The sequence below is a fragment of the Canis aureus genome, chromosome 35 (assembly GCF_053574225.1).
Source record: "Canis aureus isolate CA01 chromosome 35, VMU_Caureus_v.1.0, whole genome shotgun sequence".
Classification (NCBI taxonomy): Eukaryota; Metazoa; Chordata; class Mammalia; order Carnivora; family Canidae; genus Canis; species Canis aureus.
The window spans coordinates 2,739,944-2,767,744 of record NC_135645.1 but is presented as its reverse complement, the minus strand read 5'-3'; the positions used below and the strand labels follow the sequence as shown (position 1 = coordinate 2,767,744).

General features: G+C 42.1%; 1 protein-coding gene and 1 long non-coding RNA gene across 2 annotated transcripts in view; one reads left to right on the top strand and one right to left on the bottom strand.

The window, feature by feature from the left end:
* Nucleotides 1-26,735, top strand: part of LOC144305074 (uncharacterized) — a 49,549-nt gene extending 22,814 nt beyond the window's left edge. The window contains exon 3 of the long non-coding RNA XR_013372116.1: nt 26,480-26,735. This is a non-coding gene — a long non-coding RNA (uncharacterized LOC144305074). The remainder of the gene's footprint in view (nt 1-26,479) is intronic.
* Nucleotides 25,183-27,801, bottom strand: part of LMLN (leishmanolysin like peptidase) — a 90,121-nt gene continuing 87,502 nt past the window's right edge. Inside the window, exon 17 of the mRNA XM_077883766.1 lies at nt 25,183-27,193. Within this exon, the coding sequence (XP_077739892.1) occupies nt 27,177-27,193 (17 nt within the window). The 3' untranslated portion in view covers nt 25,183-27,176. The remainder of the gene's footprint in view (nt 27,194-27,801) is intronic.

The window sequence follows — 27,801 nt, the reverse complement described above, 5'->3', positions numbered from 1 at the left end:
TTATGCGTAGGCTCAGTTGTCCAATGACTCGGGGAAACCAAAGGAACCCCATGAAAAACCGCTCTCTTCACTCCTTTCCCTGCTTCCATTCTTGCTAGGACCTACACCCCTGCCTTACACGTGCATTACAGAACAGATAATGTTATGGACTCTTTGGGAAGGTCAAGGAGTTAATGATCTCTTTGGAATCTTCCAGCACAATAGATAATATCTAAGGAGTGACTGGGTGGGGTTGTCATGAATGTTTTCCAAGACCATTGACTCATCAAGACCCCTGGCTCCAGGGTATATGTGACTTACGAGAACATTTAAACACTCCTTTGTTCCTGGATGCCTGAGAAGATATGTGGACCAGACCACAATCCTCAATGAAAACCTCAGACCCCAAGCGAAGATGAGACTCATCTTTCCTTTCCAGGTCTCCCACACACTGTGCCTGGTCCCTCTCCATGTCTTCAATAAACTCTGCTCTCACTTCCTCTCACTTCATGGTTGATTTCTATTCAGTCCAAAGCAAAATATCCTCTTGACTCATCCTGTGGTACCTCTTCTGGATCCTTGAACCTGGTCAACCTGCATCATCTAGCATCTAGTATCTTTTCTCTTTCTCTTTTCTTTTCTTTCTCTCACTGCTTATTGCTCACACTATTTGAATAGCACTGTCTCACCAAGACTGACCCAAGCTCCATTTTGACTGATGAGTTTAGGGTTTGAGGGCCAATATGACCAACATTTTACAAGTCTAAGGGCCAACCAGTGCTCCCAGACTTTTCTTTTTCTGGTCATCCTCCTTGCATTTAAAAAGTTAAACCAAGAAATTAGCTTTGAACGGGGTCTTGAACACCTGCAAGTTTCACCCTTGTAACATAAACAATTGATAGAGGCTGCCCTGAGAGTCTGGCCGCACAGTCCAGAGTGAACACTCAGACTTTAGAGAGCAGAGTTTGGTTAATTACTAAATTGTTTCTTTTTTTTTGTTAATTTTTATTTATTTATGATAGTCACAGAGAGAGAGAGGCAGAGACATAGGCAGAGGGAGAAGCAGGCTCCATGCACCGGGAGCCCGACGTGGAATTCGATCCCGGGTCTCCAGGATCGCGCCCTGGGCCAAAGGCAGGTGCCAAACCGCTGCGCCACCCAGGGATCCCCTAAATTGTTTCTTGAATTATTATTGTTAAGCACCCATAGTTTAGGTATTAGGGAGGTAAGGGTGAACTTTAATAGTTAAAGGGTCTGTCCTCATGGAACTCATGTGCTGTTAAGGGTGTGGGAAGGAGGAAAAAAATAAATAATGATGCTTGCCACTGTCTTCTACAAATGGCACTTTTCAGATTCTAGTGTGCAGTCCAATTGCTTGGTGAGCTCATTGAGGCAGATTGCTGGGCTCCATGCCCAGAAACTTATTCAGTAGGTTTGAGGTGGGTCAGAGAATGTGCAGTTCTAACAAATTCTCAGGTGATACCACTCAAAGTGTAGTTTACACAAATCATAGGACTCCAAAGTCACTCACTACTTGTAAGATGAAGGATTTAGTACCTTGCTTGTTCCTCTAAGTGTGCTTCTCAGGACTCCCTGGTGATCTTTACAAAAACTATAGAAAGAAGTGAATTCTCGGTTCTTCCCCTAAAGGGAAGTTGCTCAGTTAATAGAAAAGAAGGAATTAATAATATATGGAGAAATGACAATGTGCTGCTATGTTAAAATCTTGAAGGAATTAAACGCCAGTGAGAAATAATTTTGTTGGGATGCGGGGCAGCCCGGATGGCTCAGCGGTTTAGCGCCGCCTTCAACCCGGGGCCTGATCCTGGAGACCTGGGATTGAGTCCCACGTCGGGCTCCCTGCATGGAGCCTGCTTCTCCCTCTGCCTGTGTCTCTGCCTCTCTCTCTGTCTCTCGTGAATAAATAAATAAAAATCTTAAAAAATATTTTTTTTGTTGGGATGCCTGGATGGCTCAGTGATTAAGCGTCTACCTTTGGCTCAGGGTGTGATCCTGGATTCCCGGGATCGAGTCCCACATCAGACTTCCTGCCTGGAGCCTGATTCTCCCTCTGCCTGTGTCTCTGCCTTCTCTCTATGTCTCTCATGAGTAAATAAATAAAATCTTAAAAAAAAAAAGAATTAAAAGGTGTTTATAATAATAATATTCAGTGTTATAGAGTTCTTACATTATTGGCATGAGCATAAAGGGCAATGTGTACCAAAAGCCCTTAAAATAATGCTTTTAATTCAGTACTTCATCATTTGAAATTTTATATTAATAAACTAGTCATTGGTGTGCATAAATTTTTTCACTTTAAAAAAAAATTAAGCCACTGTGTTTGAGATAACTGTAGATTCACATGCAGTAAGAAAAAATAGGTCTCATATACCCTACTCAGTTTCCCTCAATGGTAACATCTTACAAACTATAGTACAATATCACAACCAGGATACTGACATCAATATAATTCACAATATTGTTCAGATATCCCATTTTACTTGTACTCATTTATGCATGTGTATATGTGTATGTGTTTATTTATATAGTTTTATCACAATGAATAAGTTTGTGTGTCTATCACCAGTCAAGATACAGAACAATTCCAGGCAACAACCTCTTTGACCTTGGCTGCAGCATCTTCTCACTAGACACATCTCCAAAAGCCAAGAGAAACAAAGGCAAAAATGAAGTATTAGGACTTCATCAAGATAAAAAGCTTGTGCACAAAGGAAACAGCTGACAAGACCAAAAGACAACTGACAGAATGGGAGAAGACACTTGCAAATGACATATTATATAAAGGGCTAGTAACCAGGGCACCTGGCTGGCTCACTGGGAGGGGCGTGCCACTCTTGACCTCAGGGTCATTAGTTCAAGCCCCACATTGGATGTAGAGATTACTCAAGTAAATAAAGAGCTAGTATCCAAAATCTATAAAGAAGTTATTAAGCTCAACATCCAAAGAACAAATAATCCAATTAAGAAATAGGCAGAAGGGCAGCCCAGGTGGCTCAGCAGTTTAGCGCCGCCTGCAGCCCAGTACCTGATCCTGGAGACCCGGGATCGAGTCCCACGTCAGGCTCCCTGCATGGAGCCTGCTCCTCTCTCTGCCTGTCTCTGCTTCTCTCTCTCTCTGTCTCTCATAAATAAATAAATAAAATCTTTTTTATTTTTTTTTAATCTTTTTTTAAAAAGGTAAAGAAATAGGCAGAAAACATGAACAGACACTTGTCCAAAGAAGACATACAAAGGGCCAACAGACACATGAAAAAATGCTCAACATCATTTGGCATCAGGGAAATACAAATCAAAGCCACAATGAGATACCACTTCATACTGGTCAGAATGGCTAAAATTAACAAGTCAGGAAATGATTGATGTTGACAAGGATGTGGAGAAAGGGGAACCTTCTTGCACTGCTGGTGGGAATGCAAGCTGGTGCAGCCACTCTGGAAAAGAGTGTGGAGGTTCCTCAGGAAGTTGAAAATAGAGCTACCCTATGACCCAGCAGTTGCACTACTGGGGATTTTCCTCAAAGATACAAATGTAGTGATCTGAGGGGTACCTGCACCCCAATGTTCATAACAGCAATGTCCACAATGGCCAAACTATGGAAAGAGCCCAGATGTCCATCGACAGATGAATGGATACAGAAGAAATGGTACACACACACACACACACACACACACACTGGAATATTACTCAGCCATCAAAAAATGAAATCTTGCCATTTGCAAGGATATGGATGGAACTACTAGAGGATATTATGCTAAGCAAAATAAGTCAATCAGAAAAAGACAAGTATCATATGATTTCACTCATATGTGGAATTTAAGAAACAAAAAAGAGGATCACAGGGGAAGAGAGGAAAAAATAAAACAAGATGAAATCAGAGAGGGAGACAAACCATAAAAGAGTCTTTTTTTTTTTTAATTTTTTTATTTATTTATGATAGTCACACAGAGAGAGAGAGAGAGAGAGGCAGAGACACAGGCAGAGGGAGAAGCAGGCTCCATGCACCGGGAGCCCGACGTGGGATTCGATCCTGGGTCTCCAGGATCGCCCCCTGGGCCAAAGGCAGGCGCCAAACCGCTGCGCCACCCAGGGATCCCACCATAAAAGAGTCTTAATCATAGCAAACAAACTGAGAGTCACTGAGGGGAGGGGTGGGGGGGTAACTGGGTGATGGACAGTAAGGAGGGCACGGGATATAACAAGCCCTGGGTGTTATATAAACTTGATGAGTCATAGAACTTGCTCTGAAATCAATAATATATTATATGTTGATTAATTGAATTTAAATAAAATTTAAAAAAAGATACAGAACAATTCTGTCACCACAAAGTTATAACATTTTGCCATTTTATAACCACATCTACCTCACAATGTCATAAAAATTTAGCTATAAGGATGTTTCTTGCAGTAACCTTTTTAATAGTTAAAAAATTAATTGACTTTGGGGCCCTGGATGGTTAAGCGTCCAACTGTTGGTCTAGGCTCAGGTCATGAGTTCGAGGTCATAAGATCTACCCCATGTCAGGCTCCAGGCTCAGTGCAGGCTGTTTCAGATTCTCTCTCTCTCTCTTCCTCTCCCCTGGCCCCACTTGTGCATATTTTCTCTCTCTCTAAAATAAATGAATAAATTTTAAAAAAAGAAATAACTTTAATATTTGCTAATAGGATATTGATTAATGTATGTCCATAAAATAAAATAACACATAAACTTTAAGTTTTGTAGCATGTTATCCAGTGACTTACAAAGATAGATATATATGTTTATTTATAAGATATATATATTTACAAGATATATTTATAAGATATATATATTTATAAGATATATACAATAGAATATTACTATATATACTATATAGTATATACTATATATATCTATACTATACTATATATGTACTATATATAATATATATATACTATATACTATCTATAAGATAAATATTTATATATTTATAAGAGAGAGAGAGGCAGAGGAAGAGAGAATCCCAAGCACAGAGCCTGATGCTGGAGCTCCATCCCATGACTCTGAGATCATGACCTGAGCAGAAATCAAGAGTCAGATGCCCCACTGACTGAGCCACCCAGGTCCCCTAAGGTTTATAATATATTAAGTGAAAATCTTGGAAGTGTATTTTTATTTTCTTCTTTTTTTTTATGTGTTCTTGTTTTCTAAAAGTTCTAGAATTACCATATATTATTCAAAAATTGTTTTATCATGGTAAGATACAAATTTTTAAAAAGATTTATTTATTTATTTATTTATTTATTTATTTATTTATTTTAGAGATGGAGAGAAAGAGAGAGAGAGAGGGAGTATGAGTGGAGAGAGGAGCAGAGGAGAGAGACAAGCATACTCTGTGCCAAGGGCAGAGCCCAATTTGGGGCTCGATCCCACCTCCCCAAAATTATAACCTGAGCTCAGCAGGACACCCAACTGACTGAGCTACCCAGGCACCCCACATAACATTTTGAGTGTACAGTTTAGTGGGATTAAATACATTCACACTGTTGTGAAGCTGTCACCAGTACCCATCTCTAGGACTTTTTCATCTTCCCATACAGAAACTATGTCCCCATTAAACAATAACCCTCCATCCCACTGTCTCCAGATCATGGTAACCACTGTTCCAGTATCTGTCTCTATGTATTTGATTACTCTAGGTATCTCCTATAAGTGGAATCATATTGCCTTTCTGTGACTGGCTTACTTACTTCATGATGTCTTCAAGGTTCATCCGTGTTGGGGCATGTATGTGATGCCACACTATTAATCCAAATGTAAAGTCACTTCTAATAAGCCTCATATTTGTGAGATGTTTGCACATTTGTAACCATGAATTGCAAAGCTAAAGGTAAGTCTGAAGTACCAAGGCTAAAGCATCTTTTGGACTGAATTTGGTGGGGTTGCCCTGGAGGAAGACAGGCTAGTTTAGGCTGGAGAAATGACATTCACAAGGACAGAAAAGTGGAGACCTATGCAACACATCTGGCGACAAGAAGCCAACTCATCTGGCTATGCTCAGGTGCCTCAGTAGGGAAATACTGAGAAAAACAGAAGATGCTACGGTTTGAACATTTGTATTACCTCCAAATTACTGTCTTGGAGATCCTAATGCCTGAAGTGATGGTATCAGGATATATCCTTTGGGAGGTGCTTAGGTCATGGGGGGCGGAGCCCTCATGATTGGGATTAGCACTCTTATAAAAGACATCCCAGAGAGATCCCTCATTCCTTCTGCCCTTTGAGGACACAAAGAGAAGCCTGTGACCTGGAAGATGGCCCTCCCCTATCATGCTGGCACGCTGAGCCCAGACTTCCAGCCTCCATAACCATGAGAAATAAATCTCTGTCATGTGAGCCATCTAACCTGTGGTACTTGGTTGTAGCAGCCCAAATGGACTGGGACAGATAAGGACAAAGATTGAGAGACAAAATATACATATAGAGTTTCAATGTAATAAGAGATGGCGTTTCAAGCCAGGGGGAATTGAAGCTGAGATGAGACATATTCAAATTATTGTTTAGAGAAAGAAGCACTGCTGATTTTTGTAGTCTGGATGTCAGGAGGCTGGGATGGGTATGCAGAAGAGGCACAACCTCTCCAGTTGGGTTCAGATGGGCTCAAACTTGCCCTGTAATGCTCGTTGATGCACTCACACTCTACCGTGCCAAGCAGAATTTGTTGTGTAGACTGCATGCCTAATTGAGAGAAGAAAACTGAATGCAACAAAAAAAGGAAACTGGGAAAACGGAGCAGTCGGGGGAGGTCAGGGTGAAATATGGTTTGGGAGGGCTGACCTAGAGGCAGGGTAGAGAGAACCCTTTCTCAAAATGTTTGTCCAGAGTTCTGGGGCTCCTTGATTTCACTCTGGTCTGAACGAAAAGATAAAGCCTGGAGAATTTAGGAGAGAGAACCTTGCTTCTTATGGCCGTTGCTAGGGATGGAAGCCTAGCTGGTGAGTCACTCCCTGAATTCCCACAGGAGTCTAGAGGCTGGCGCGGGAGTTTACCTGCCTAATCTTGTTTCAGTTCTTAGATATTGTATTCACTGTTGTGCAAAAACACAGTAAGAGAGCTGAGAGCAGATGTGAAGAGGAAAGGCTGGTGGGTAAAGGATCCATGGGGACAATGGGAAGCTCCCCTTTTGTTTCACCCCAGCCAGCACAAGGATATCATTCTGGATGGGGGATAGCTATCGAAATGGATAGGGAAAGGCAGACCCAGATGAAATATTTCTTTCTGTTCCCATTGGGTGACTTTTGTTTCCTTTTGGGTGACTAGGCACCTCTTTCTTGTTCTCTGTCCTTTTCCTACCTTTCTCCCCATGCTTAACCTCAGGAGCCCCTCAGCTTCATCCTACCATATTATCTGTATTCAGGCCAGCAGGGCCCATCTGCCCCTTATCTCTGAGATTGCCAAGTCCCCTTATCCTGGTCCTCATATTCTTAAGAGCAGAAGGGCCATTTTATTTTATTTTATTTTTATTGTTATTTTTTTAAAGATTTTATTTATTCATGAGAGAGAGAGAGAGAGAGGCAGAGACACAGGCAGAGGGAGAAGCAGGTTCCATGCAGGGAGCCCAGTGTGGGACTCGATCCCAGGACTCCATCTCGGGACTCCAGGATCACTCCCTGGGCTGAAGGCAGGCACTAAACCGCTGAGACACCCGGGGTCCCCCTAGAAAGGCCATTTTAAAAGATAAGGCTGTCTTGCTAATGTTGCTTAGGTAAGGAAAGTAAATTAGGACCCAAATAGTCTGAAACGGGGGCTCTCCAGGCTAAAAATAAAAGTGCTAGATACACTAAAGTGTATACTATTATTTAAGGCACTATTATGAGTTCAGGTCTCTGGTGGGCTCAGAGGGGAATCACAAACTCCTGTTTGCCATCCGCAGCCTTCAGTTTTCATATTATTGGTGCTGGGAAACCAGGTTTCAAACAGGTCCAAAATGAGTAGGATAGGATTTCAGTAAGTCTAGGGTCATTCAACAGAGGTGCTAGTATGTACACATTTGAAGCTCAGCGAGCCATTTCCCTACGATTCCCATAGCAATTGGATGTATCTTTTTGCTGAAATTCTCGTCCTCTGGGCAGGAATGAGAATGCAAAGAGCAAGTAGATGAGATGGATGGAGAACCCCAAATGACTGCACCCACAAAGGGCAAAAACTCTAATCCTCAAAATTTCCTTATGTTCAGCAGAAACCCACTTCCAATGGATCAAGTCTGCACTTTGAAGCCCAAAGAGAAAGGACCTTCTCTTCCCAATGACAACTCTTAGGCTTCTGTTCTAAAAAAGAAAAATCCCTATTTTCTTTATAATAAATATATATGATCATTCTACTAGGCCACTTTCCAGGCCTCCGCCATCCTGATCATTCTGCTCTGATTTACGCAAGCTTGCCAATATACTTTTTAAAATACGCACTGGGAATTGAGAGCATTGAGATGATTGAGATTATTTCCTCAGAAAAGAGTAGTCATGTTGCACATGCAATGTCTGAACAAGGCAGGAGACAAGAAATGGAAGTGCTTTTAAGGAAGTGAGCTTGAGGGCTAGAAAGATGGTATTGAAAAACTGCATAGTGGTTCAGATGTAAGATAATTTAGGGGTGGCTGTATTTCCTGGTGGGAAATAGGAGATACGAACCTGACAGGAGACAAGATTAGGGTCTTCAGACAAGATGTAGGCAATGGTAGCAAATCCACTGAGGAAGGGGGAAAGTCCCATTTGTGGAGAACAAGGATGACCAGACTGTGGCAGATAATTTCCCAGTGTTAATAGCATCTTCCCTTCACAGTTTTGTAAGATGGGAATCAGCCCTCACCCACAGGAGGGTGAGGCTGAAGAAAGTTAAGTAACTTGCCCAAGGCCACTGAACCATTAAGCGAAAGGGCTGGGACTCCAACCCAAGGGAGTTGAGTCTCAGGGAGTGAGTCTCAGGGAGTGTGATGAGAGCTTCAAGAACTTCTCCCCCTCCCCACCCCCCTCAAAAAAAGAACTTCTTCCCTAACCAATGGAGTCAAGTATGAATCACTGAGGAGCGCTAGTGCATGAGTTTCCCAGGTGGCCTGTGAACAGAGTGCAGATTTAGTGCTTATGAAATAATAAGGTCTACAGTTTGTTGGGAGGCTGGGTGAGCACAGAGCTTAATGGTTAGGAACAGGCTATAAAGAGACTTGGCTTCAAATCACAGCTTTGCCCCTCGTGTGTTGTGTGTTCATGAGAAAATTTCTCCACCTTTCCACCTTTAGTTTCTTTGTCTGTAAAATGGTATGAGTAATACCAACTGTAGAATTGTTACAAGGACTAAATGAGATCGTGTTTGCAATGGGTATGTGCATATATCTATGTAAGTAAAATATATGTAAAGGGTATTAAGAGGGCAGCCCCGGTGGCTCAGTGGTTGAGCGCCTGCCTTCGGCCCAGGGTGTGATCCTCGAGACCCGGGATCGAGTCCCACATCGGTCTCCCCACATAGAGCCTGCTTCTCCCTCTGCCTGTGTCTCTGCCTCTCTCTCTCTCTCTGTGTCTCTCATGAATAAATAAAATCTTAAAAAAAAAGAGTATTATGAGAAACACTCAAGTAGTAAGCATTCAACAAAATACAGCTATTTCTATGTAAATTATTCATTTGTCCTTGATACTCAACAGTGAGCCTTTTTTATTATTTAAAATATTTAAAAATAAAATATTTTTTAAAAAATATTTTATTTATAAGCAATCTCTACACCCAATGTGGGGCTCAAACTCATGACCCTGAGATCAAGAGTCACATGCTCTACAGACTGAGCCCGCCAGGTGTTCCTTTTTAAAAAAAAATTATTTATTATTTATGATAGACATAGAGAGAGAGAGAGGCACTGAGAGAGAGAGAGAGAGAGAGAGAGGCACTGAGTCACTCAGGGATCCCCACTGCCAGCTGTTCCTTGAACCTCTTTTTAAAATGGAGGATGAGTGTGATAGATTACAACGTGTCACTTGGCTTACATTGAGTACTTTCCCAAAATTCCCTTCCATGTGTGTTTCCAGTTAGGATGATCCATGAAAGATTCTTGTGGCAGATTCTTGAGAATGAGGGCAGACGTGAAGGAACGGCCATTCTGTAGCTTACACACATTGTCCTTTATTTGTTGGCTCACCTTGCTGCTGTGAGGAAGCAGCTAGGCCTAGGCCTACAACGGCTCCAGCTTCCCTGGTATCCTCCTCCAGCATCTCTGGCTTCTGGGCCAGGTGTGTTTAGCACTCTGATGAAGGGTCCCAGCTTCTGCAGGACATCCATACCATCAAGGGCAGAGCCAACAAGGGCTGTTGCAGTTTCATCTTTTGGCTCCAAAATGAGCTTGCTCTCTCCCACCTTAGATCCAGCTTCTCTTCCCCACTGCCTGCCTACTGACTGTATATACCTCTGAGTTAGCATTGTCAGAGTTAGCAAATAAAAATATGAGATGCGGGATCCCTGGGTGGCTCAGTGGTTTAGTGCCTGTCTTTGGCTCAGGGCAAGATCCTGGAGACCCGGGATCAAATCCCATATCAGAGTCCTGGCATGGAGCTGCTTCTCCCTCTGCCTGTGTCTCTGCCTCTTTCTCTGTGTATCTTTCATGAATGACATGTGTCTTTAATAAATAAAATCTTTAAAAAATAAAAATAGGGCAGCCCTGATGGCCCAGCGGTTTGGCGCCACCTTCGGCCCGGGGTGTGATCCTGGAGACCCAGGATCGAGTCCCACATCAGGCTCCCTGCATGGACCCTGCTTCTCCGTGTGCCTGTGTCTCTGCCTCTCTCTCTTTCTCTGTGTCTGTCATGAATAAATAAATAAAATCTTAAAAAATAAATAAATAAAATAAAAATAAAAATATGAGATGCTCAGTCAAATGTGAATTTCAGAGAAACAGCAATTTTTTAGTATATGTTTCTCTGTTAATTCACATTTGACTGGGATTCTGGCTTTCTGTTTTGTTTTGTTTTTTGTTCACTAATTCTGGCAACGCTAAGGGTGGAAGAGTAAGTGACTAGAGAAAGAAGATTGCTGGGAAGAATCCCGTTGAGGATAGTGACTGAGTTTATAATGACATCAATTAATACCCAGCTGAGTGCTTTTCTCCTGCAGGGTTCAGCTGCCCAGGTGCAGGTAAGGCCTAGATAATTGGGTTCCTCCAGAGTTAGCATTTTACCAGGTGGATGCTGGTAAAAAGCACAAGAGCGTTTAGGGCAGAGGTTGGCAAACTTGAATTGGCCACAGCATCACTCAGAGGATTTTGTCAGGATGCAGATTGCAGGGCCCCACCTACCCCTGCAGTTTCTGATTCAGTAGGGCTGGGTGGGACCCAAGAATGTGCACTTCTAATGAGTGCAGCACTTTAAGACCCACTGGAGTAGAATGAAATGGGGGACCATGAGATTGAAAGTAGACAAGGGGAGGGAGTGACAATGGAGGGGCTGATGGGACAGTGTATTCTCTGCCTTCACAGTGAGGAGACTGGGATGGTGACTCCGAGGGGTGGTGTTCCTTCAGTCTGTTCTTGGCTGTATAATTTTGGGCTATGTGTGTACTATCCCTGTCCTTCCCTAACAGTGGCGTCTGCCTCCCTTCTAACCAGAGAATTTTTGAGAACTCTGGTGTCACACGCTGGTGTCCAGTGTGACCTCTGAGAAGCTGGACATTACAACAGATGCACCGATGGAGGCAACATCCACCACAGATGTGCAGAAGAGAAGGTCACAGGATCACAAGGGGACAAGATCCTGCATGGAAGATGTGCAAGAAGAGAGGATAAGAGAGGAAAGAAAACGGAGGAGGGATGGAGGAGGACATGCAGGGAGCATAATGCACAAAAGACAGAATGCACAGAGAAAAGAAAAACCCAAAGAAAACTACACAGAGGTACGAGAAGTACAAATTTACGAAGGTTAGGAAAGCAAAGGGGTTAACTGCCTCAGAGAGTCATCCCAGAGGGACTGGGTGAAGGAGAACAGTAGGGCATCATGAGCCATAGGGATGATGAATAGAATCTTGTCATCTAAAAGGGGGTATTCTGGGAGTGTCTGATCATGTCTCATGTACTCATCCTATATCCTACTTAAAAGTACACCCCGGAAAACAAAATCCCCAAATTGAGGGGCTACAAGTGCGGGTGCAGGTGCATCATTTTTGATTCTTCAAAATGAAGTAATGAGCTTCATTACTCATGCTGTTTTTGCTTTTGCATGTCTCATCTACAATGGCCTGGAGAGACGGTGAGAACCATCACCAACACCATCATCATCATAGTAAGAATAACACAATAGTGACAATAATAGCTGCCATATGCCAGACACTCTGCTGTTTCACATATATTATCTCAGTCAATCCTTCCTTCCTTTCACAAACCTATGAGATTGGTAAATCATCTTCCTTCTTCAGATGAGGGTACTTGCCAGTGATGGGAAGTGAAGCGAAGTCTCCTCCCTGTATCCTGCCACCTACCCAACACTAACAGTTCAGGGCTAAGTCAACGTACTTGTCTCTGTTTTGATTACATTTCTGAAAAGGGACACTTCCACGTGAGAGGTAAAAGGAAAGGCTGGTCTGGAAAGCCAGGAAATGTGAGGTTGGGGAGTGAGGAGAAGGAGAAGTGGAAATTACTCATCTTACCTCAAATTTACTCTGATTTTCCACATTCTTCTCTATGGTGCATAAATGAGGAGCAAGGGAAGACTTTTAAGGAACTGCTCAAACCCCCTGCTTTGAAATCACTGTGATAGAAGACTGTGGCACAGGGGAGAAAGCCCCAAGGGGGTACAGAACATAAAGCAAGGGGGGTATTGGGGTGATGGGGTCAGGGCTGAGGAGGTCTCAGAAGAGGAAATCTCTAAAGGCAGATGTCAATGATAGGCAAAGGGTTCCTAGTCCTAATATGCATAACGCACTTACTTACTTGCAAGTCAGTAAAAAAAAGGAAAACACTTCTAATGGAAAAATGGTCAAAATTGAATATGCATGTCAAAAGAAGAAATATGGGGGGTAGGCAAGATGGCAGAAGAGCTGGGGTCCTCAACTCATCTGGCCCCACAAACTTACCTAGGTAACTTTCAAAACTGAACAACTACGAATTTGACCTGAGATTTAAAGAGAGACCAGCTGGAATGCTAGAGAGAAGTTTTTGCTTCTAACAAGGTAGGAAGGCGAAAAATAAAAAATAAAAAAGAATCAAGTGGGGGAGAGGCCCTGCGAGGAGCCAGGCTAAAGTGGGGCAGACAGGAAAGCCCAGCCCTGGAGAAGTGGGAACTTTAAAAATCTGTGCCAGAGTTTTCCCAGCGGGAAAAGTGCTTAGCAGGGAAATCAGGCAGGATCACAGGAGGGGCAGGGACGCCTCCAGATTCTCGGAGTCACTATAAGGGGAGGGCACCTGGAGTAGAGCTCATGGCACACTGCCGCTGATCTCGGTAAAGGGCTGGGACACCGCAGCCCTCGGGGCACCGGGGAGAAGCCGGTCGGTCAGGCCGGCTGGCTCCGGAGCTGCCTTTACCCCAGAGGCTGGCAACGGGCAGAGGTGGCTGTACTCTGTTCCCTGTTGGGAGAGGCGGCCCCCCGGGAGCGTGGGTCAAGTGGCACAGGGCCCCGGATCCCAAGGCACCCAGGCAGACACAACTGATGATCCTGCATTCCCCGGGACAGACAAGCAGGGAGGGCACAGGACAGTCAGAACCCTCCTGCCGCTGGGCGTCCCCCAAGCTGTGCAGGTCAGTGTACCCAGGCCTGACCCCAGGAGCATCCAGGCCATAGCAGACTGGGAGACTGCGGTTAGGCACTTGTGGGGAGCTGACTCCAGAGCTGGAAATCTGGCCACCATTTGTGTTTTTCCTCTTTGTTTCACTCTGTGCCTGGGAGAGGTGAGGCCGCCACGGAACAGAGGACTCACAGGATAAACAGCCCCCAATGAGCCCAGCACCTGGCAGGGGTGGGGCATCTCCGACCAGGCACAGACACCTGAGAACCAGCACAGCAGGCCCCTCCCCAGAAGAATGGCTGGAAGGACAGGGGAAGAGCAAGTTTACTGAACAAGCAGCACTGGAAAGCTCCAGGACTGAGGGAAAATAGTATATAGAACTAGAGGGTCCTTTTTCTTGTTCTTTTTTCTTTTTCCATTAGGACTCGTTTTTTGTTTTTTTTTTTAATTCCTTTTTTAAAACATTTTTTTAAATTTATTTATGATAGTCACAGAGAGAGAGAGAGAGAGAGAGAGAGAGAGAGGCAGAGACACAGGCAGAGGGAGAAGCAGGCTCCATACACCGGGAGCCCGACGTGGGATTCGATCCCGGGTCTCCAGGATCGGGCCCTGGGCCAAAGGCAGGCGCCAAACCTCTGCGCCACCCAGGGATCCCAGGACTCGTTTTTATATCAGACTAAAAATTTCCAATATTTTTTCTTTTTCCACCTTAACTACGATATTTTACCAACTCATTTTTTTTCCCCTTTTGACTTTCATATTCCTACAATTGCATGTCTTAGATATATTTTTCACTTCTGGGTTCCCTTCAACATATTCAATTTAATTTTGGTATATATACAAGATACGGTTATTTGTGTTTTGTTTTTTTCTGCCTTGTTTTGTTTTACAATGGTGGAAGTTAGTAGCTACTAACACACGACCAACATACACCCAGAACCAAGTGGAACACTGTGTTGGTTCATTCTGTGAGATTATATTCTCTCTTCTTTCCCATTCTGCCCCCCTCCTATCTTTATGTTTTTGTGGTCAATGTTGGAGCTTTATATAAGTATTGCTGGCTTATATAAATTTGGGATTGAGCATCTTCTAACATACAAAACAAAATACACTCAGAACCAAGAGGATCACCTTCTAGGACCCCTCAGGTAGACTACATTGTCTCTCCACTACTACTTCCTCACCACCAACATCCCTCCACCTTTTATTCTCTTTACTTTTTTTCTTTTTTATTGTTCTTTTTGTTTTTGGCTTTTTATTTATTTTTTATTTTTTATTTTTGTTTTTTAAATTTTTATTTATTTATGATAGTCACAGAGAGAGAGAGAGAGAGAGAGAGAGAGACATAGGCAGGGAGAAGCAGGCTCCATGCACCAGGAGCCCGACGTGGGATTCGATCCCGGGTCTCCAGGATCGCGCCCTGGGCCAAAGGCAGGCGCTAAACCACTGTGCCATCCAGGGATCCCTTGGCTTTTTATTTTTATGACTTTGTTTTAAATTTTGTTTTTCACTGTAGTGGTCCTTTTGTTTTATTTTGTTCTGTTCTTCTTTTTCTTTTATTTTCTGGTCTCTGACTTCTTTGGAATCATCTAGGGTCTATTTTACTTAGGTCATGGTTGATATTTTTGACTCAGCTCACTCATACAGCCACTCTGCACTGGACAAAATGACTAGAAGGAAGAATTAACCACAAAAGAAAGAACCAGAAACAATACTCTCTGCCACAGAGTTACAGAATTTGGATTTCAATACAATGTCAGAAATTCAATTCAGAAAAACAACTTTAAAGTTACTGTTGGCTCTGGAAAAAAGCATAAAGGACTCTAGAGACTTTATTACTGCAGAATTGGGATCTAATCAGGTTGCAATTAAAAACAAATGAGATGCAATCCAAATTGGGTGTTCTAACTGCTAGGGTAAATCAGGTGGAAGAGAGAGTGAGTGACATAGAAGGAAGACAAGTTGATGGTAAGAAAGGAAGCTGAGGAAAAAAGATAAAAACAATAGCCCCTAAGGAAAGGCTTAGGGAAATGAATGATAGCTTGAGAAGGAAGAATATACGTCTAATTGGGGCTTCAGAAGAGACTGAGAGAGAAAGGACCACAAAGTATGTTTGAACAAATAATAGCTGAGAACTTCCCAAATCTGGAGAAGGAAACAGGCATTCAGATCCATGAGATAGAGAGGACGTCGCCCCCCGCCCATCAATAAAAACCATTCAACACCTCAACATTTAATAGTGAAACTTGCAAATTTCAAAGACAAAGAGAAAATTCTTAAAGCAACTCGAGACAAGAGATTCTTAACTTATATGGGGAGAAATATCAGATTAACAACAGGCCTCTCCACAGAGACATGGCAGGCCAGAGAGGGCTGGCATGATATATTCAATGTACTAAATGAAGAACATGCAGCCAAGAATACTTTATCCAGCAAGGCTGTCATTCAGAATAGAAGGAGAGAGAAAGAGCTTCCAGGATAGGCAGAAAAAATATGTAATCACCAAACTGGCTCTGCAAGAAATATTAAGGAAGACCCTGTAAAAGAAAGAGGAAACCCAAAGAAACAATCCACAAAAACAGGAACTGAATAGGTAATAGGATGACACTAAATTAATATCTTTCAGTAGTTATTCTGAATGTGAATGGGCTAAATGATCCCATCAAAAGATGCAGGGTATTGGACTGGATAAAAAAAGCAATACCCAACTATTTGCTGTCTACAAGAGACTCATTTTAGACCTAAGGACACTTCCAGCCTGAAAATGATAGGGTGGAAAACCATTTACTATTCAAATGGTCCTCAAAAGAAAGCTGGGGTAGCAATCTTCATGTCAGATAAATTAGTTTATCCCAAAGACTGTAGTAAGAGATGAAGAGGGACACTATATCATACTTAAAGGGTCTATCCCAGAAGAAGGCCTAACAATCATGAATATTTATGCTCCTAATGTGGAAGCTGCCAAGTGTATCAATCAATTAATAACCAAAGTAAAGACATACTTAGATAATAATACACTACTAGTAGGAGACTTCAACACAGCACTTTCAGCAAATGACAGATATTCTAAGCAGAATATCACCAAAAAAAACAGGTCCTTAAATGATATACTCGACCAAATAGATTTCACAGATATATATAGAACTTTCCATCCAAATGCAACCTAATACACATTCTTCTCAAGTGCATGTTGAACTTTCTCCAGAATAGATCACACACTGGGTCATAAATCAGGTCTCAACCAATACCAAAAGATTGGGATTGTCCCCTGCATATTTTCAGACCACAATGCTTTGAAACTAGAACTCAATCACAAGAAGAAATTTGGAAGAAACTCAAACACATGGAGGTTAAAGAGCAACCTACTAAAAGATGAATGGGTCAACCAGGAAATTAGAGAAGAATTAAAAAGAACATACATGTACAGGATGTTCCCAGTAGAAACAAACTAAATAACAATACATCAACACATCAATAAGGAATTGGTGAAATAAATTATGCTATTGAAGTACAATGGAACACAATGCAGCCATTAAAAATTACAATGTTCATTATGTACACTATCAAGAAAACATGTCCATGATCTATTTAATGAAGGACAAAGATGATAAAAATAGGATATCATGCCTCTATTATATAAAACTGTGTATGTGGGATGCCTGGGTGGCTCAGCGATTGAGCGTCTGCCTTAGGCTCGGAGTGTGATACTGGAGTCCTGGGATCGAGTCCCACATCAGGCTCCCTGCATGGACCCTGCTTCTCCCTCTGCCTATGTCTCTGCCTCTCTCTCTCTCTGTTTCTTATGAATAAATAAATAAAATCTTAAAATAAATAAAAAGTAAAACTGTGTATGTATGTCTGTTGTACTTCATTTCTAGAAAAAAAATAAATACTCAGATCCCTAGTTGAGGCAATGTCTTGTTTTACTTGATTAGGAAATATATTGTCCCTTTGGCATAGAAAAGTGAAATTTCCAAATGTATTTGGTTATGCAAGGCAGAATGTCTCACCTGTTTGTCATTTGAAATACAGTCAGAAATACCACCGGTGCACCTGGCTGGCTCAGTTGGAAGAGTTTGTGACTCTTGATAACAGTGTCATGGGTTCAAGCCCCATGGTGGATGTAGATATCACTAAATAATAAACTTAAAAAAAATCTACTTCTGAAGTAATATGATAGCAATTATATCACGTTGGTTGACTAGAAATGTCTTTCTCTCCTCTCCATCTACTGTTGCATTATTAGAATTTGAATGAACTGTAATAAAATGTGATGTTGCAATATTCTTTAAAGTGCATAGGTTGGTTATATTGCCTTTAATTAACTTGGAAAGCATTTCTTCCCATGTTGGGTACAGTGTAACCAGGAAAATAATGTTATCTCACTACAACATTATTATAATGGCAACAAATCATATCTGTCTAGGAGGGAATGTGATAGTTTTGTTAAAAATGGATAAATACCTCTGTTCAACGGAGGAGATATTCACTGTATTTTTTTTAAGGAAATATCAATGTTAGGCTCAAATTTTTGTGAAATCTTGGGTCCATTTGTGACCACCTAAGATCAGTCTATTTATTTCCTAAGCATATTCTGCAAATGCTATCTCATTTCTATACATTTTATGAATAGTAGACATACTTTTATTTTTTTATTTTATTTTATTTTTTTAAAGATTTATTTAATTTATTTATTTATGATAGTCACAGAGAGAGAGAGAGAGAGAGAGAGAGAGAGGCAGAGACATATGCAGAGGGAGAAGCAGGCCCCATGCACCAGGAGCCTGACGTGGGATTCGATCCCGGGTCTCCAGGATCGCGCCCTGGGCCAAAGGCAGGCGCTAAACCGCTGCGCCACCCAGGGATCCCGTAGACATACTTTTAAATCTATACTATCAACAGAAATTTTACTTGAAAATGTCTTTTGTTATATTTTAACTTATAAGATGAATTCCCAGTATATGTATGTATAAATTGTATATGAATTTTAGTAATGAAAGAAATCAAATCATATACATTTGGAAAAATTAGCATTTACTTTTTATCAAATGTAATAAAACTTTTAAACTACTCTGATGTGACTTTTCTGAGCAAAAGTATTAAACACAACAAAATAAAAATTAAAAGTAGTTGATAAAAATAGGATCCCACGACCCATTGTGGAAAGTTGTGTGTATATATGTACGGATATAAGTGTGTAGATTTAGAACAATAACTGAAGGGATGTTTGGCAAATTAAATGTGAGTTTTCTGAGTGGCAAAGTTTTTGTTTTCTTTATTCTTTCCCTCCTTTTTTTTAAAGTAGGCTCCATACCCAATGCTGTTGTTGTTGTTTTTAAAGATTTTATTTATCCATTCATAGAGACACAGAGAGAGAGGGGGGCAGAGGCACAGGCAGAGGGAGAAGCAGGCTCCACACAGGGAGCCTGACATGGGACTCGATCCAGGGTCCCCAGGATCAAACCCCGGGCTGCAGACGGCGCCAAACCGCTGCACCACCGGGGCTGCCCCAATGTTGGGCTTGAACTCATGACCCTGAGATTAAGAGTCCCATGCTCTGCTTACTGAGTCAGCTGGATGTTCCTCTTTCCTTTGTTTAAATTATCATAATGTGCTCTTTATTTTTATATTTGGGAGGGAATAATTTTCTTTTGCAGGGGAAAAGTGTGACTCTAAGACTAAAATGCTTTTGAGTACTTCCTGAAACCACCAAAGTTTTTTAGCAAAGCCATCACTCTACCCACTTCTCTCCTGAGAAGAATCCACTGAAATTCTTACCCATATTCCTTTGTTTGACTTAATTTTGAAAGAACCATGTCATGTCTTCTATTTCTTCACTCTCCTGTTTTTTTCTTCTATTTACCTTTTCTTCCAGGGTGGGTTCTAGAATACTGAGACCCTGGGGGCTGGATTCATAGATACCCAATGCTGTCTTCTGTTGGGACACATTTTTGCCAATGTATTCTTCAGGGATCCAGTGATTCTTTCCCCTTTCCTGGAGAGCTATGGTATGATTTCATTACTACTTCACATAGTTTGGGGGTGGTGGTAGTGCAGGGTAGTGTGCAAAGTAGCCTTCTGGCTGAATACTTTGTATTCAAAAAGGATAAACACTTCCAGAGGACAGAAGTCCTAATGGGAACAGAGTCTCTGGATAGGTTGAGGACCACAGTTGTGTCTCTTGGTGGGAGTGTTTGGCTTAGCTATGAAATTCAGCCTGGGCTCTCAGCCAATTTAGAGAGGAGACTCACTTAATGGAAAACTTAATGTACTCTCTAGTCACTTTTCCATTTTTATGGCAATCATACTGAGGAGAGGTTTTGCCACCTGCAAAATATTTATGATGTGTTTCCATGATGCCTGGGGGGTGCAGAACACTATGGAGAGCTGGGACCTACTGGTTCTACGTCTGCCAGGGACCATAGTTGGGAGGAAAAAAAACAAAAACAAAAACAAAGCTTCCCTTTTAACAATAATAGGAATAAAGAAGAATTTTCTATTTTATGTTTATTAACCACCTCTCCATATGCTGGGAATAAAAATAACAGTGTTATTCAGTGTTGTTCACAGCATAAGGAGGAACACAAACTATCAAATATATGATGGCCATCCAGCATGAGAACAGAGAAGGAGAAGCCTCCATCCTACACTACAGTAAGGAGGCCAACAGGCCAGGGAAGGCTTTCTGCAACATGTGATGCCTGGGCTGAGACTTGAGACAGACTTCAATTTGGAAAGTGTGGGCTGATAGAGTGGAGTAAGGGCCTGCTCCCTGCCCCTGTTGTAATAATGCTCCTAGAGGCGCCTGGGTGACTCAGTTAGTTAAACATCAGACTCTTGATTTCAACTCAGGTCACGATCTCAGGGTCATGAGATCAAGTCCATGCTGGATGTGGAGACTGCTTAAGATTCTTTCCTTCTAAAAAAAAAAAAAAAGATTCTTTCCTTCTCTCTTTGCCCCTTCCTGCCCTCTAAAAAAAGATAATAATGCTTCCAAGTATTTATTGACCACTATGCCCTTATTTACAAATGTAGGCAATATTTACATACATATTTCTGAATGCACAAAACCCCCACAGTTTGAATTTGGTTACAGGATGGAAAGCTCTTTTCTATTGTTTTGACCTGAGTTCCTTTTGTGATTGATAGTCTTATAGTGAAGTTGTGCATATGGATTAGATTCATCATCTAGAATCACTCCTATAGAGCTGGGAAGGAAGAGATCACTTTGGATGCCTGGCTAATTTTCTGCAAGAAAATTTTTTTAAATTTTTATTTATTTATGATAGTCACAGAGAGAGAGAGAGAGAGAGGCGGAGACATAGGCAGAGGGAGAAGCAGGCTCCATGCACCGGGAGCCCGACGTGGGATTCGATCCCGGGTCTCCAGGATCGCGCCCTGGGCCAAAGGCAGGCGCCAAACTGCTGCGCCACCCAGGGATCCCCTCTGCAAGAAATTTATCATGGAGACGTGGGGTGTTGTTAAGCAGCGCTCTACCATTGTGCCTGGCAGGAAGGACAAAGTTGCTGTAGTCGTAGGAGCAGTTTCCTGATTCTCTACCTTCCCTTCCTTGCGAAAGAGACAGCAGCTCTGATGGAGCCAAGTTCTCCAGGTTGTTCTAGAAGACATTCTTACAGTACTAACACAAAGCCCCCTTCTCCAGCTCTTCCAAGTATAATGTAAACACCTCATTCCTATATTAAACCACTCTCAGTGTTAAAAAGTGGTTCCTGCTTCTTGTAACAATTTTGATAAATATTTAATGAACATTTTCCCTACTTTAGAATAGAGGCTATTAACTCCATTGAGAGAAAGATAAATTTTTTGAGCTACCATTTTTTTTTTTTTTTTTAGGAGGGGGACAGAAGAAGAGGGAAAGAGAATCTTTTTACTTTTAAAAGATTTTATTTATTTATTTATTCATGAAAGACAGAGAGTGAGAGAGAGAGAGAGAGAGAGAGAGAGAGAGAGGCAGAGATATAGACAGAGGGAGAAGCAGGCCCCCTGCAAGGAGTCTGATGTGGGACTTGATCCAGGATCCCGGGATTAGGACCTGAGCGGAAGGCAGACACTCAACCGTTGAGCCATCCAAGCATCCCAAGGGAGACAGAATCTTAAGTAGGCTCCACACCCAGTGCATGACCCCACAAAGGGCTCCATCTCACAACCCTGAAATTGTGACCTGAGCCAAAATCAAGAGCTGGACACCTAACCGACTGAGCCACTCAGGCACTCCTTGAGCTACAATATATATACAGAAGGACTCCAAGTCACAAAAAACTTACTCGGTCTTAAAGCCAGATCTCTCTGCTACCAAAGCCTTTGCTCTTATTTACCACTTGTTAAAAGACAAAACTCAAATGAGTAAATTTGAAGATCTAATTGGCTTTCTTAAGCAATTCATGAATCTGGCAGCGTCCCATCTAACAACTAGAGGGGAGTTCATGAGAAGGAAAATTATTAGCAAAAGATAAGGAAGGACTGTTTTAGGCAAGATCACCTTCTCGGATGGAGAAGGGCAGGAGGTCTTACCATGCAGATGACTTCATCTTCCTTTTGGGGGATGGAGAAGGTAGAGACAACAGATGACCTCATTGGTGCTTTTTGGAAAATTCCCAACTGACTAGTTAAAACTTTTCCTGGGGAGGTTGGAATTGAACTTAGGTTAGGTATTAAACTCTAGTTTGGTGACTTGGCCTAGCTCAAGAGGCACCATTTTGGGTCTGTGGTTTTCTTTTTAACACACCTTATGTTAACTACCAAAAAATTCACATATTACACTACTTCACATAATCTCTGCACTGGTGGATAGCAGGTTCAAATTGTCTTTCTTTTTCAGGTTTCCTTTGTTTGTCTCTGTTTCCCAAATATGCTGGGAGGGGAAGCCAGCTAGGGCATTCAGAGTATGCCTGAAGAATCACCCAGTACATAACAGTGGATAATTCGCAGGGTCAGCCCTTTAATCTAGTGTAACCACTACCAAAGGGTGCCAAGGCAGAGCTGAAGCATGCAGACCTATAGGATTAGGCCAATCTCAAAGCCATGCTGCTTTCTAATGATGAGAAAGGCATATATGAACCTGGGAAGGAAGTGGAATAATTTCTGGGAAGGGGTGAATTTTGGATTTTTATGCTTGAATTCTTTTGCACATTGGGCCATTTTGCTTTCTTTTCCAGGGAAGTATCTTCCATGACCCTTCAAAAATCTATTCCTCTTTAGAGTAGAAAGAGTTCAATAAATGACAGTAGGGACGCCTGGATGGCTCAGTGGTTGAGCATCTGCCTTTGGCTCAGGTCATGATCCTAGGGTCCTGGGATCGAATCCCACATCCAGCTCCCTGCAGGGAACCTGCTTCTTCCTCTGCCTATGTTTCTGCCTTGCCTCTCTCTCGGTCTCTCATAAATAAATAAATAAATAAAATCTTTTTAAAAAATGACATTAGAATTGTACTTGGAAAAAAAACTAAGTTAGAATCCTTCCCTCAGGCCAAATGTCAAAATTAATTCCTGTTGGGGCACCTGAATGGCTCAGTCAGTTAAGCGTCTGATTCTTGGGGGATCCCTGGGTGGCGCAGCGGTTTGGCGCCTGCCTTTGGCCCAGGGCGCGGTCCTGGAGACCCGGGATCGAATCCCACGTCGGGCTCCTGGTGCATGGAGCCTGCTTCTCCCTCTGCCTGTGTCTCTGCCTCTCTCTCTCTCTCACTGTGTGTCTATCATAAATAAATAAAAGTTTAAAAAAAAAAAAAGAGTCTGATTCTTGATTCTGGCTTAGGTCACGATCTCAGGGTTGTGAGATCATGCCCCACACTGGGCTCCATGCTGGGCATGGAGCCTGATTAAGATTCTCTCTCCCTCTCTGCCTGTTCCCCTTACTCCCCAATGCACATTCTCTCTCTCTCTCTAAAAAAAAAAAAAAAAAAAAAAAAAAAAATTCCTACCATATTAAAGAACAAAATATAAAACTTAAAAGAACCAGAATAAATAAAAAAAAAAAAGAAAAGAACCAGAATAAAATATAGGTGATTAAATAAATGATGCCACATTCATAATGAGTACCAAAATTATTATAAACTATAAGGTAAACCTAAGTTTAAAGACCTGGAAAGATTACTGTGTTGAACCAGTAAGCAATTACTGTTTTGGGTAGAGGGAGTAGAGGGATACCACTTTTATTTTTAAAGTTACATACCTAGTGTACATTTATGCATATATATAATAGTCAAATTTGAAAAGTGTTAGAAAAGAAACAACAGGCCCAAAATGAGGTAATTTGTGCTAAGTCTCACAACAGCAATACCAACCTAACCTAACTGAAGTTTCAACTTCTCTCAGGACTATAACCAACTAGTCAATCTGAATTACCTGGTCAGCACTAGTGAGGTAATCCATCTGAGAGACTCCCATCTTTCCTCAAAGCATTGTGACTTTGCCTCAATCCACTCTTTGCTAGAAACTTCCTTTCCACCCCCTTCTCCCTACGAAATCCTTCCATTTTGCACAGCTTCTTGGAGCTCCTATTTGTTAGAGGGGATGTTGCCTGATTTATGAATCTTTGAATAAAGCCAATGAGAGCTTCAAATTTACTCAGTTGAATTTTGTTTTTAGATTTTTTTTTTAAAGTAATCTCTACACCCAACATGGGGCCTGAACTCACAACCCTGAGATCAAGTCACATGCTCCACTAACTGAGCCAGCCAGGTTCTCCCTGAATTTTGTTATTTAACAAAGGATATGTACCAAACTGGGGACCTTTAGGTACCTCTGGAGGGATAGAAATGAAGGGCCCAGAAGAAGGAGGAGCACATTTACTTCTTTCTCTACATAATATTTTAAAGAGTGAAAACTATAAATTATTTCTATTATTTAAAAAAATATTTGTTAGAGAGAGAGAGAGAGAGAGCATGTATGTGTGTGTGCATGAGCACACATGAGGTTGGGGAGGAGTAGAGGTAGAGGGAGAAGTAGGCTCCCCAGCCAAGCAGGGAGCCCAATGCAGGGCTTGAGCCCAGGACCCTGAAATCATGACCTGAGCTGAAGGCAGATGATTAGCCAACTGAGCCACCCAGGTACCCCAAATTATTTTTATTATTTGTGGTCAGTAATTCTCCAAATAAAAAATCTAAACAATCTTTTAAAGTGGAAAAAAAATCCATGTAATAAGGGTAAGGAAGTTTTTCTAAGCATAACACCGAAGACAAAAACCATAGGGGAAATTATTTAAAGAGCTAAAACTCTCATCTAACAAACAATAAAGTTGTAAAAAAAGTGTTTGCAACACAAGATTGTGGTAGATACTGAGTTAGCTCTCTCAATCTCCATTCCTGCATCCCTTTGTGTACAGAGTATATAAAGCTTTAAACTAGATTTCTGACACTCCCCTGCAGTTAGGATTCTGTATGTAAATTAGGATCTGCCAGTTGGATGCACTCACAGTATTTTAGAAGCAGACCTGAAGCAGCGCCCATCTTTCTGCTGCTGCAGCTATTAGCAACCGAGATTTTTTTTTTTTTTTTAGCAACCGAGATTATGGAGACCCAAGTCCTTAGAGGCAGCTGCAGTCATACCCAGAGGTCCAGTGTCTTATCTTAAGCTTTGTGGATACTGAAGGCAGCTTTGGCTCAGGAAACAGAAAAGTAAAACCACAGAAAAGAGAACAAAAATGAAAGGAGCATAGGGACAAGAGATGCTGTTGACAACACCTTAAAAAAGACAGTGGGCAGAAATGAGAAAAGGACAAGGAAATAAAAAATTAAGGAGTAGAGAAAAAGTGCTAATAATTGAAGACAATACGTAATATTCCTAAAAGAGGAAAACTGAAAACAGTAAATAAAAAGATGAAATTAAAAAAAATTATGTGAAATAAAAGATTTGATTCTATGGACTGAAAAGGCACAGACTGTCTTCCAGGAAACAGGGACCCAGAACAGTCACTACCCAAACATAGCTCTTTGCAAAAGCTTAAGCCTTCAGTATTCTTCAAATCTCAAACCCCATTCACGGCAGACGAGGACTTCCTTTCTAGAGCCAGGGACCTAGCTTCCAGCCTCCAGACCTAAAAATGTGCTCCTGCTTCCCTCCATGTCCCATCTTACAGTGGACGATATACCTTATGGGCTGCTCTCAGTTTTTCTTTTTTTTTAAGACTTTATTTATTCATGAGAGATACCGGGAGAGAGGCAGAGACACAGGCAGAGGGAGAAGCAGGCTCCCTGCAGGGAGCCCATGTGGGACTCGATCCTGGGCCTCCAGGATCACGCCCTGGGCTGACGGCAGGTGCTAAACCGCTGAGCCACGCGGGCTGCCCTGCTCCTAGTTCCTATCTTCTCAGAGCCTGACTTTACTGCTATCTCAGTCTCCTGTATCTTCAGCCTTGCTCTCGCCCTGTCTCCCATGCTTTACATTTTATCTTACCAACTTCAAGCCTATACTTCCCTGTAAATGCTTGTTCAGTTGTCGCCATCCTTCACTGGCTCCAGGACAAAGACCATGTCTGTTGGTTTCTTGTGGACCACGGGAAGGCCCAGTAAGTGCCTGCCTGACACAGTTGGTGCTAAATGCAAGTACCCAACAAATGGTATTTCAATGTTCTACCACTAGATTCAGTTTCTCCACTGTGCATCAGAAGGCACTCTCAGTGCACGTACCCCTGGGAGTCCAGATAAAAGGCAGCCCCTTCCCATCCAACACAATGCAGTCTGCTCAGTCTGCATTTACTCGTTTCTCTTGTCCTGTTTCCCTAATCTTTCACTAATTCCAGGACTTCTTTTTCCCCTATAGATTCACCTTCACTGTTTCTGCCTCTGGACTAAATGACTTCTGCATCTATGCCTTTCGCTTACCTACCCTCCCTGGAGTTGACCCACCGTGTTCCTCAGCTCAGTGGATTCCAGTCTGCTCATTCTCATTACTATGCCTCCTGGGCCACGGTGCATGGGCAGCCACACCAGACACTGTCATTCCTGATCTGGAAACTGAATAGTGGCATGGAAATCATAAAATAGCAGGAACAGACTGAAGGGGCATAGGAGTTTCTGGTTTCCACCAGGTTAGTAAATTAGTGAGGGCTGCTGGCTCCCTCAGTCTCAGTCTTTAAGAAATGATGGATGGATGGGACCCCTCACTACCGCTCCCAGGCAATGATGCCACCAAAGAGATATGTACATATACTTGAGAAAATGGAATGTTTTAAATTGATGATGAGGAAGCAGGAGGCATGGTCCATATGCTTGGGTGGAGTGAGAGGATAAATTAGACAAAAATGGAGAAAATCCCCCATCTGTGGAAATTCAGAATGGTGCATAGTGCTGATACAGAGGTTCTGGGGCAAGATCCTAATGTGGCAAAGCCACTAACTTACCTCAGTCTGAGCACTGACCTGCCTCAGACATTTCATTTCTTCATTTTTCTTTCCACTGTGAAGATACTTATCCCTAAAGGTTATTTAGCATCTATATAGCACTTACTGGCTCCTTCTTCACTCCTTTGTCAAACCTATGATAAGAAATGCAGATTTTACAGATTTTATTTACTTCATAGCAAGCATACAATTTCACAACTAACCAAATCATTTTATTTATTTTTTTAAAGGTGGCTCCAAGCTGGGCCTCATGAGCCTGAGATTAAGATCTGAGCTGAGATCAACAATCAGATGCTTGGGGCACCTGGGTGGTTCAGTTGGTTCAGCATCCGACTCTTGATTTCAGCACAGGTCTTGACCTCAGGGTTGTGAGTTTGAGCTCTCCATGCCCAGCATGAAGCCTACTTAAAAAAAAAAAAAAAAGTTAGATGCTTAACCAACTGAACCACTCAGGGTGTCCCTAAATCATTTTAGAATAGTGGCATAACCTGTTTAAGATTTAAGACTCTGGGGGGATCCCTGGGTGGCGCAGCGGTTTGGCGCCTGCGTTTGGCCCAGGGCGCGATCCTGGAGACCCGGGATCGAATCCCACGTCGGGCTCCCGGTGCATGGAGCCTGCTTCTCCCTCTGCCTGTGTCTCAGCCTCTCTCCTCTCTCTGTGTGACTATCATAAATAAATAAAAAAAAAAAAAATTAAAAAAAAAAAAAAGATTTAAGACTCTGGGGCTTGGGGTGTCAAACT